Below are 12,062 nucleotides of genomic sequence, written 5' to 3'. Positions count from 1 at the left end.
ATTACAGAATGCAAGCATTTCCTTCTTCTAATTGATACCTTCCTCTCACATATTCCTCATCTTAATAAAGATGCACAAAGTAACCAAAAGTAATCAGATGAGTGGCAAGTGAGGAACCATCACATACAGAAGGAGCCTCTAAAGGACAGCTCGACCAATGTCACAGTGTGTCAAATGTCCAAAATAGGAAAGCACACTGACAAACCAATATACAGCTTCACCCTTCGTGAAATGAGCTTGCAGTACACATGGCACTTCCTCAGCTGCCCAAGTGTTGCAATCCAGAATGCAGAGAAGAATCCAATGTGAATTTCTACATAACTGCTCTGCTGTTTAGTGCACAGCAAAGTCAAAGTGTTGGTTATCCAAATAGCATCTATCTTGCCCTTAAGACAAAGAAAGTCAGAGCCCTTTTGGAATAAAAACAGCAACAATCTTCCTTCCTCCTACTTAGAAAATGCCAAGTGAACAACACCTGAATATGGATCTTCACAATTCTGTCGCAAACCTAGGAACTCTTAAAGCAGGGGATTGAAACCTGTGGTTCTCAAGATATTTTGGACTGTTACTCCCATGCTTCCGCACTGTTGGCCATGATGGCTAGAGCTGATGGCAGCTGTAGTCCAAAACATTTGGAGACAAAGGTTGCAGACCCCTGCCTTAGAGCAACCTTCTCTTCGTAAAATAGCAGAAAATGATGTACCACTGAAAAAAACAGCAGATGTAATAGCATGTCCAAGGTAAGACCAATGACAGCTTGGAAGAAAAACCATTAGTCAGCCAATGCAAAAAATGCATAACAGGCAGCATAGAAAATAGGAACTTTGTTCAGGTTTAAAAACTGAAATCTTTGCTGACTAGCCCTTAACAGGCATACATGGATCAGGGAGCTTTCCTTCTGGCAGGCAACAATCTCCATAACGTCAATAGAGAGGTCTGAGTCCCTCTGCCTTAACTGCTCAGCAGCCAAGCATGAAGCTTCATTCTGCTGGCATCTAGGTGAAGCACCCTGATGTTTGCCTCAACCAATAGATCTGTTCTTCACTTCAGTTTCCAGGGATGTCAGATTGCCAGATATAGACGATCAGAGAACCATGTCCTCTAAGATACGTACAGAATAGAAAATAATGAAAATCATGGTGGCACTGAACCACTTTAGCCAACTTAGCACCACTGTAATGAGAGGAACAGTCGTGAATGCACAGAGCAGGATGAATGTCCAGTCCACCACGAGAGCATGCACCAAAGCTCCCTGACAGGGTAACATTCTGGCACAAAAGGAATTGATCTGGGGAGGTCCCCAGGCTGCAAGAAGTGCCTTTAGAGACACTGACAAAATTCCTAATCGTGGGAGACTGCTCTCTATCTGTCGAGAGCACCAGTCCTGATGTGCTCTTTTCTTGACGGGTAAGCACCACAGAAGTACACATATTTCTCCAGGGCCATAAAACCAAGTAAGCATGGCCTTTTTGCTTCGGGGGAGTCAACCAACACCTAGGTTCCTGTTTCACTAATACACTGCCAAGGTTGTCCATCAAGATATGGATGGAGGTACCCTTGATGGATGGAAACAGATCAAATGTAACTGCCCAACTTTTCTGACAGTTGATGTTGACTGAACAATCATTCGGGCCCCACAGGCCACTCAGCAAAAGATCTCAACAGTGAGCCCCTAATTCTTCCAAGGAAGCATCAGTCAGCAGATTGACTTGGGATCGCAGTTGGTGAGCCTTTCAGAAGTTCATGGGTTGAGAACACCAGACACATGTGGCATGTTTGTTTTGGGAAATACGCTTTTATTTGTCTTAAAAAAGGAAAAGGGGCCCAACTGTCCCCAACTCCTCTGAGGGAGTGCCTTGCCTCAAGAAAAGAATAGTATGGATCCGGCCAGGATGTCTGTCAAACAAAAATGTCCACCGCCCTGTGTCTTAAAACTATTTCCGTCCCTTACACTTTCAATCTTAACCCAAGGAAAAATTGGTATTTTCTTAATTCCAGAAGGAGACCTCTCCCATTCTGAATGTTGACACCAAAGTGCAGTTCTCTGCAAAGGAATGAAGGAATGTACACAGTTCAATGTCCACTGTTCATCCAACTTAAATATAACCCAGTTCTCCTGTATGATATGATATGATATGGCATTTGTAACGCGCCTATACACAAGTGTTTCAAGGCGCGAAAAGGGAACCTCTTCCTGGCTTCACTTGTTTTCGCAATAACATTCTTTACCAAATCCTCTGGGAAATTCCTCTCCCGCAGTTCGTAGCACAAAAACAATGATCTTTCCAGTCTTTTGTCAGCCCGGTTCACTAATCTGCCAGACCTTACCATACACTTTTCCAACAGTGTATCAAATCTGGTTTACTCGTCTGCCATATCTGATTTACACAACCTTCAACTTTAGCGATCCTGGTGGCTTCAGGATAGCCCGCTGGCTATAATTCTTCCTGTATTCAAGTGGGTCCTTAGCCCTTATTTATGTATTCCACTGGTGGGCTTTGCCCGTTCTCATCTAGGCCCCAGACCCTGTTCCTTTGACTTGGCGGGATCCTTGTCCCTTTGTAACTTAGTGGCCATTTGGACAAACCTGGTATACTCCCTTCCCAGGTATTGTCGCAATGTTCGCATCTGTCTGTTTGCCTCTGTTGTTATGTCGCTCTGGACGAGTTTATCTGCTTCACACAGTTTGAATTATACTCTATAGTCTCTCTTTCACCCCCTTGTGCTCTTCGGAATGTTGGCATTGGATTTATAAAGTTTGTGTCTATTTGACTGTTTCCCTTATCATCCCTTTGTAATCTTCAGGGTGTTTTCAGAAAGTTTGCAAAGTTTGTATTATATTGTATCTTCTCTTTCTCATCCCTTTGTGCTCTTCGGGATGTTCTTATTGGATTTATAAAGTTCGTATTATATTGTATTTCCCCTTTCTCACCCAATTGGGCTTTTCAGTATGTTTTCATGAGACCCTTCAGCTCCCTCACAGCCCCTTGACTGGCCCCGCCCTTTCCCCTACCTTTGGGTACTCTATGGGCGGCCTCTGGTCTCACCTAGTGTTAGCGCTGCTTCTTTGCTCCTGCTGCGCTCTGCGTCCTCCTCGCAGCTCCTGCATCGCTCTCTCGCCAGCGAATGCTTGCGTCGCTGTTCTTGGGCATCCTTCGCAGGACTTGCTTCCCGTGACTCTACCACCGATCAGGTCTGCCTCGTTCAGACTAGGTACCTGTGGCAGTCTGCTTTCCGGCATCCATTCTTCGGGTTCCACCGAATGGAACCAGCGTCTCCTTCCCTGCTCATGCAGGGCTGGTTGTTCGACAATTGAGTAAGTCCATCTTCCCTTTTTTATCATTAGCTTTGCCTTTAGGCAGCTGCGCCGCGTGGGTTGGTTCTGCGGAGGACCTTCGCTTCCTTGCTTCATCTTTTCTCGTCACATTGATGTTTTGCATCAGGCTTGGTTACCCCTCTTCCTTTTTCCAATGTATTTAAGGAAGTCCTCTCTTAAACCATAACAAATAGTGGTGTGGGGGGCCAAAGGGACTTGAGTGGGGGTTAAGGAATTTAGGGACACCAACGGGTTGATTGAATACTGCATTCTCCCAGGGCCATTGTCACCAGTCCCATGAAGGATTTCCCCTCCCATGACATCCACCCACTGAGTACCACCCCCAGGGGGACTAGGTAGCGGCTTCACCTCCCGGCCTCATGGAAAGGTGCCTCATGGCAAGGTGCCTCCCCCATGAAAGATGTGTCAATACTCTGGGATTCGTCACATATGGTACTAGCCTTCCCCAAGCCAATCGCCATATCCTAAATGTCAGACATGTCGTTGTGACGAGTATAATTTAGAAGAAAAGGCCTTGAATACTCCACTCCTTGCACCACATCCGACAGGACTCCTTCCTCAGAGACTTGTTTGAACCTTACTAAGGACTATTTACCAGAAGCAAAGTCCATTTTAAGGGCCCCCACTTCTGCTTCAGTGATGCACAGAAGAGGAGTAGGGTCAGCATCACTGGTGCCGATATAACTGACATAGGAGTCAGATCCAAGTTAAGGCTGGGTGGTGTGTCAGAAAAACAAACAGAAATACCCGGGACTGAGCTGGAAAAAGGTATGCTGGACAGGCCAATGAAGGCCCTGCCTATTTGGTGAAATAGCAGCAGGCATTGGTGCCGGGTGTAAAAGATTTTAAGGCTATGAACCTGAATGTCTTCTGACTCGGCAGGTGAAGAGGAGGCTGTAAAAATGTTTGCCTGCCAGCTGGATTAAAGGTCAGTGCTAATTATCTGACCCGGGACAGCAGAGTGGTGACAAATCTTAGATGAGCAAGCGAAAGAGTGAAGGTTTGAAAAATAAGTGCTGCAAAAGTGAGAGCACCTCCAGAATAATGTCCACTTCACCAGCAGCAGAGTTGTGGATGGGGTATGACATTCAGTGGCCTTGTTTCCATTGTTGACTCTGGGTGCTTGAATTGGCAACACCCACAAGCATCAATGTTGTGTTCCGGGCACGGACATCAAACGAAGCACTGGTGTGGGCCTGGCATCATTTGGCTCTTTCAATTTCACAGGGCTTAAACCCTAGAGTAAACAAAGTGTGGTGGCAGTTCTGATGACCAGAGTATAGGCATACACAAAAAATAAAACAGAGTTAATGGGGTTCAAATGGCTCCCATTGCATGTCCAACACCGAGAATAAGTGGGTGCAGTTGGAGCCGCATGGGAGAGTATTTCACAAGACGCAGAATCTGTGCGAGGAACACATCCTTTAGAAATGGAAGCTAGCACAAAACGCTGCTGCTTGAATGCTGTCATTTGTTTCGAACTGTGTGCGTTGCATTCCATTCAGCAAGATCTCCAGTGGCTTCTGGTAGTCTCTGAGTGAAGTTAAAATTGGCCATTGGGGCCTTTAAAACTTTGCCGGGATCCAGAGCAATAGATCTGCAGTTATAAGTGGTGTGTTAGAAAGGCACTGCAAATAAGCTTCGGTCCTCAAAAGGGAGGGCCGGGGGCGCATGTCACGGTGCCAAGGTACCAAGACTATTTTATGTGTTGCTTGGGGGTTGCCCTTCCTCTGCTTCACTTCCAGAGATTTGGTATGAGTTGTGCCCTGCACTAAAATGCACACTTACACTTTGTCTGTTCCTAGTCTCGCAGTGATTACAGTTTGTATACTGTACGGTGTCTTGTTACGATCTATGTGTTGCATAGTGTAATGGTTGAACTGAGAGAGTCATATTGATTATAAAAAGGTTCTATGCTTTGAAAGCAGAACTGGAACATAAGGAAGAAACACATCCATTTTTATGTTTTAACACGCGCACGTTGTTCGTCCGCGACATTTGCTCCTATACTTTGGCTACCAGCTTTACTCTTTGGATTAATAGGAGTAAAGCAACAGTGGCAATTGCAATTCAGATCAGCAAAATACCCAAATCCAAACCTTCCAAATGCGTTTGAAAAAAATCATTCATTTTGAGAGTGACCAAGGATCTGCAAATATCAATACAAGTAGGAGGCAGAGATATGCCTATGCAGATTAGATTTAGGGACAGGTAATAAAAAATGCATTAGTTTAATATTAGGCCATTTAAGGAATTGTAAACTTCAAACAACTAATTTCTGGGTTAAAAAACAGGGTAATTCTATGCATGGGACAATTTCTACAAGCTAAGTAACCATCTACTGCACACTTTAAAGCTGGGAACACAATATCATTTTGGGATAATATGAAAAGGATAGGTAGCAAGCAAACAGATAGGAAGGGAGGGTCCCATATTTTGAACAACAGGGTCCACTATTTGATATAATCATGCTGTTTTTCAGAGACCAACATATACAACAAATAATCATATTTTTTTAAATTATAATTGCAACCCTGCTCCCAATAGAGTGCTAAAAAGTTGACAATAAATTGTAAAATAATTAAGATAGGTCCAGCAACAAATAAGAACAGTCAAATCAATCGCAAACAAAAGAAAATTCTCCGACTGAACACAATATTTGGTATCGCTTTTAAAGCTTGTTAATGAACAATACCTGGTTTTGGCACCTTTTACTTCAGACATTGTTTCTCAAAAAGTAACTAAAACTAACATTATTCGAAGTTCGAATACTTACATGTTCAACATCCAGATTATATCAATTTCATTTAAAACTCAACCAAAACATATTAGTATGACGAAGCTAGCAAAAAATGAGGTTAGGAACAAGGCAGAACCTTTTTTTTAAAGCTTGATAGAATGCATGCAGACAGAAATAGTCACTGAGACAAATTTAACAATTAGCACAGAACTTGCATAAACATGAAGAGATTGAACCTTTCAATGATAATGAAAGGATTAAGGTGTATAGCATCCCGTGTTTGTAAAATGATGGGGTATGTTCAGAATTAACCTTTATCGGCTGGAGTATTTATGTATCACTGTGCCAAGGACTTTTTCAAAAGTTCAGCTGGAAGTCACAAAAGCCTGGGGATCCCACATATAATAGAAAACACAGACAATAAGGATGCACATTATTTCTGTCTGAGTTTATATATGTGCACGCATACCCACACACACACACACACACTTGTGTAGATGGTTTTAAACCTGAGGATACCAATACTGATGGGTGCATTTGTCTACTTTTTTTGGGGAAAGGGCTGCAACAGAGATCACTACAAATCATTTTTTTTACCTGAATCAGAATTCCATAATTCAGCCTTAAACTCCAAATAGCTAGCTCCTTTTGCTATTGTAGAAATGGCATACTCCACTGTCTCACGCCTCTTTGTGTTATGCCTTCTGACCATGCATTGTTTATGTTCAGGCATCAAAACAGATTTTCTTCATGCCAAAAAGGTGTGCTGTATCCGTGTAGAGAATTGAGGGAGCAGGTGACTTTTTATAACCCGCTAGTGGTTTGCAACTTCAACTTTTTATAAGTACCAAGAAAATGAATACATAAATATATATTTATTTTGATAAATTAATGTATTTTTTAGCAACAATTGTGCAAAGGAAAAGCTATTGCATTTTTCTTATGGAACACATTAGTTTTAACCACAAAACGGGCTCATGTTTATCCCCCATGGCTGTCAGTCTAGAAATGACAAAGGGTAGTGCTCTAGTAGGAAAGTAGGAAAGATTCCATATCAAATAATGATCCTACTTCTAAGACTGCCAACAATATTGATGTAGAGGGTTTATCACTCAGCATAGGGCAGTAGATCATAACCCCTTTGGTCATATCAGCTTTGCCAGGCATTGAATATTTCTGAATATGCAGAATAAGGATTAACTTCCTATTTAAAGGGAATGTTTCTCCCATCTACATGTTTTTGACAAATTAATTCTGGGTCTTTAAGAAAAATATGAATACAGGTGTGTCTACCGCCAGCATAAATCAATTGGCATTTTCACATAGATATGGCAACTTGGAAGTAAAATAAAGGATACGAATCTTATGTTGCTTCGTGTACTTACAAGATTTTTTTCAAACTAGGTTTTATGGAAATGTGTTTGTTTTTTGCTATTGACATCCCACCTTAATGTCCAACAACATTAAACTAATGTTGCCAGGTAGAGTTCTCACACATCTCCCACTGTTGATGTAAGTTCTGCTACAAAGTTTTAAAATGATTTCTTACAGAAGGAAAGAAGCCAGAGAAATTACTGAAAGGGTCCTGCTTGCTGACGGGTCGAACCAACAATGTGCGCCTGTTCAGCTTGTCAGTACAGGAAAGGAAGACACCTCCATATTGCCCCAGAGACCAACTGTCGTCACCAAGGCTTGAGGTGATGGATAGAAATGGGGGGGAAAAGACAAAAACAAATAGCAATAAAAAAGCAGAAGCAAACAATTTGTATAGAATGTCTATTGATTAGGGCAAACCCTGCAAAGCCTGTGTCTGACCGTATGCTGAATTGCCACGTCTTTGAATATTTTCAGATCTGCATTAAACACTGTTGTGCATGTCGGTAAGATCTGGATGTGTGGAATGCATATCCGGTGACATTCCAGCATAAGATCAAAACATGGAATAAATAAAAATCAATACTCAAGGCAGCATTTAACAAAATTGGGATTAGCACAAAAGAAAATCACCATGATTGGTTTTTCACATATTTTGCAGAGAGCTTGGTTAGGCTGGAAGGAGATGAATACAAGAATAAAGTCTGAGAACAATACAAAAGTAGCATACTAACACATTTTCCAGTTTTAAAGATTGTGTTTGTAGAAAGATGAAAGAAGGATTGGAAGCAAACTCAATGTGTGTGTTTCTTTTATTCTTGTAAACATCAGCCCCACCTGGTCCAAGCATGAGGGAATTTTGCAGTTGAGAATTGAGGACAAAGCAATGGTAAAGCAAATGTCTTATGTACCAAAGGAAGTCTCACCACAAGTTTTTCCTTGCATTGTAGGAATATTCCTTCCAAATAGCCTGACTGCCAGCCTTCACCTGGCCTGGAAAAACAGAATGTTCACCTTATCTGCGATCTTTCAAGTGCAAACAATGAAGCCACACTGTTTTTTAACTGTACTTGAGAAAGCTAATGAACTTGCAGGAGACAATTTGGCTGAAACTAAATATTTTATCATGATAGTAGCCAACATAACATGCCAAAAGATCTATCGAACAAAGTCAAGTACAGCAACATCAGCAGCACTAAAGACCTTTCTAATTTAAGATCCTTAAATTGCTGTTTGATGAAAACCTAAATCCAGACAACCTGTGGAAAAGTGATCTATTAATTCAAAATAAATAATCATCATAGTAAATCAGCATTGAGAAAAAGGTACGTTGGCCAGTAGTTCTGAGCCAGTGATCAATGTACCAGAGTAAAATCACCCAAAAAAACCTACGATAATCTAAATAGTACATTGTCCAAACAGCATGACAAAAGATCCGCCCTGTGCGCAGGGCAGTAGTTATGCCCACATAGAAAGCTAGGACAATACCTTTTTCCTAAAAAAATATACATAAGAATAAATTATTTACCTCTTGGTAATGCTCATTCGGGCAGACATTCCTCCCACAGATTCCTAATATTTGCTATCTAACTCCCAGGATAGCTGCTCTTCAGAAACGGTTCCGCTGCCAGAGGGCGTGGTTCCATGTCGCTCCACCCGACGCTTCAAGTGCGCCCTGTGATGGTCCGGATGTTGGGGCTAGTATATAAAGAGGCCTCAGTTCCACCTTTTTTCCCTAGTACTCCATCACTGAGGGATGGGAGAACCAAGGTATAATAGCTAACCGCCAAGAGGGCCAGGTAAGGAGGGTGATGCGAATTCTGTGGGAGGAATGTCCATCAGAAACAACATTTATGTGAGGTAAGTCATTTGTTTTTCTAATGGACTCCTTCCTCCAGCAGATTCCTCATCTATGATAGACTGCCAAAGCACAGCAATGGCCTGGAGGAGAGTTGGCAGCAAGGACACCACCTAAACCAGACAACTGTCAAAATGAGCGTCCTGACCAGATATCCAGAATTCATTCAAGCAGTGGTGCTTAGCAAGAATGTGGAAAGAAGCCCGCATACCCACGTGGCAAGTTTCCAGAAGAGACCCTCCACGTTGCAAAGCCGAGGTGGCGGCTAACCCACTGGTGGAGTGAGCCCCGATGACCCTCAACGACATCCTTGCCAGCCAGATCACAGCATCGGGAAAGGGTCTGTTTGGTTACAGCCCTGCCGGCTTGGGCACCAGTGTAAATAATGAAAAGCTAGTCATCCGTTCTGACCTCCCTTTTCCGAGAGACGTAGAACATGGGGGCTGGCACCAAATCAAGCCAATGGAAATGTTCCTCTGCCTTTCAAGAATGATGCAGTTGAAATAAAACGACCAGCAGATGGATCTTCTGAAAGAGATGGAAGTCCGAGACAACATTTGGGAGGAAGGAGGGTGTAACTCTCAAAGTCACCTTTTCCTTGGAAAAGAACAAGTAGGGAGGATCAACTGGCAATGCCTGGAGCTCACTCACCCATCTAGCGTAACTGATGGTGACCAAGAAAATCACCTTAAGGATGATAAATCTTAAAGAACAAGAAAGTGGGGGCTCAAACGGAGCCACCATTAGAAACGTTACCAATACATTTAAATCCCATGCTGGGACAACAAACTAGCATGGGGGAAACATGTTAGAACTGCACGACTGTGTGAATCGTGAAAAAAGAGCACTGATCTGGTGTCCTCTTGCAGACCGATATGGCCGCAAGATACCCCTTCACTCTACCAATCTGTAGGCCTGCCTGGGCCAAAGTCAGAAGAAATTCCAACACAGTGTGAAGCAAGCTGGTCCAGATCCCTCTCCTGGCACCAAGTCGAAAACGTATACCACCTGCATGCATAGATGGATTTGTTTGTGGGCCTTCAAGCAGAGAGGAGTACATCCAGAACATCCTCTGGCATACCCCATTCCTTCTACATTAGCCTCTCAGCAGCCAGGCATAAAGGTTCAGGCTGCAGAGGTTTGGTTGCAGCACCCTCTCCACTCCCCACCACCCCAAGTGGAAAAGGAGGCCCGTCCTCTGCAGCAGATGCCAGGGAGGGCAGTTGTCCACGTCCAGCAACTCCGGGTATCAAATTCTCCGGGCCAGTCCAGAACAATAAAGATAATTGCGGTCCCGAACAGGCATATTCTCTTGCGAACGAGCGGTATGACAGGTATCGGTGGGAACGCATAGAGTAGGGCATTACCAGAGCTCCATGACGAGGACTAGAACAGAACCACTTGCTATACCTGGTCAAAATGGAAGCAAAGAGGTCCACTGAAGGAGTACAACCATGAGAGGAAATCTACAGAACTTCTTGGCAGAGCTCCCACTCATGGAGGCCAAAGGACTGTCTTCTCAGTACATCCACTAGCACATTCTCCGTGCTTGCCAGGTGGGCCGCAGTCAGCAACACATTGTTCTTCAGAGCCCAGAACCCGAATCGTATTGCTTCTTTGCACAAAGGCAAAGAGCCTACACCAGACCACTTGTTGAGGTAATGCATGGTTACAGCATTGTCCGTCAGGACCAACACTGTCTTGGCCTTCATAGAGGGGAGGAAAGTGTCAAGGGTGGACCAGCCCGATTGCTGTCAACTCCAGCAGACTGATGTGCTCCCAGCTCTCTGTAACCACTGTGAGGTCCGAAGCATTGCAGAGACCTCATGCAGAGTCGGGCCTCTGGCACCAAAATGATGCAGGAGGCCATAAGACCAAGTAAGCGCAGAAAAGCGGAGACTGGAACATTAGTCTGTGGCTGGAAAATTCAAACCATCGTGTAGATGTTCGACATTCTGTCATCGGATGGGACCCCTGGCCCAGGCTAGTGTCCAAGACCACTCTGTGAAATCAGAAGGACTGGGACAGCGAAACCTCAGAGACTTCTTGAAGTTCAGTGAGAAACCCAAGCTGTGCAACAGGCTGCATGTCCGGTAAAGGTGTTCCAACTTTAGTACTGGGTAACGGGTCTAGGAGAGTCAGTTAAAAACATTAATGCCATCCATTCTGAGATAAGCTGCCACCACTGTCAGCAGCTTAGGGAAAACCATGGGTGCCGAAGAAAGACTGGAAGGTAGGACCTTGAACTGGTAGTGATGGTTCCCTACTTTGAATCTCAAGTACTTGCTGTACTTTTTGTGGATGGCCACATGGGAGCAAGCATCATGAAGATCCAATGAGACTAGCCACTCATTTACGTCCAGGGCCTGGAGGATCTGGGCTAGAGCAAGCATGTTGAACTTGTCCTTGCGCAAGCACAAGTTCAAAAGCCGCAGATCCAGGATGGGGATGCAGACCACCAACCTTCTTCAGCACCGGAAAAAAGGTTTAGTACCAACCTCTGCCCAGTTCCAAGCAGTATAGCAGTTCTATTGTCCTTTTTGCCAGAAGCGGCAGATTTCCTCCAGCATGAGAGGGTGTGGAAGCAAGTGTTGGTGGCATGGGGATGAAAGGCAAAAGAGAGGCAGTACCCCTGCTGTATGACATGTAAGGCTCAGGCAGCAGAAGTGCATTTTTCCATTCCTCTAAAAAACTGGATATTTTGCTTCCCACAGGGGACTGATGGCAGAGGTCAACTCCAAAAAGGCTTCACG

At 43.9% G+C, this 12,062-nt stretch overlaps 1 protein-coding gene across 8 annotated transcripts in view; it reads right to left on the bottom strand.

Annotated features, from left to right (window-relative positions):
- The window catches only part of VPS13B (vacuolar protein sorting 13 homolog B), a 3,421,660-nt gene that overhangs the window by 1,156,941 nt on the left and 2,252,657 nt on the right, over window positions 1–12,062 (bottom strand). For 6 of the 8 annotated variants that reach the window (XM_069621422.1, XM_069621424.1, XM_069621425.1 and 3 more), the window contains one exon: window positions 7,627–7,768. In XM_069621422.1, coding sequence (XP_069477523.1) covers window positions 7,627–7,768 — 142 coding nt within the window. Of the gene's footprint in view, window positions 1–7,626; window positions 7,769–8,377; window positions 8,445–12,062 lie in introns of all 8 variants that reach the window. The other 2 variants (XM_069621427.1, XM_069621428.1) reach the window with 1 other exon arrangement.

This window comes from Ambystoma mexicanum, chromosome 5q (genome assembly GCF_040938575.1).
Source record: "Ambystoma mexicanum isolate Mex_15411 chromosome 5q, UKY_AmexF1_1, whole genome shotgun sequence".
Classification (NCBI taxonomy): Eukaryota; Metazoa; Chordata; class Amphibia; order Caudata; family Ambystomatidae; genus Ambystoma; species Ambystoma mexicanum.
The sequence above is the reverse complement of the archived record's forward strand: the minus strand, read 5'-3'. Positions and strand labels throughout refer to the sequence as shown.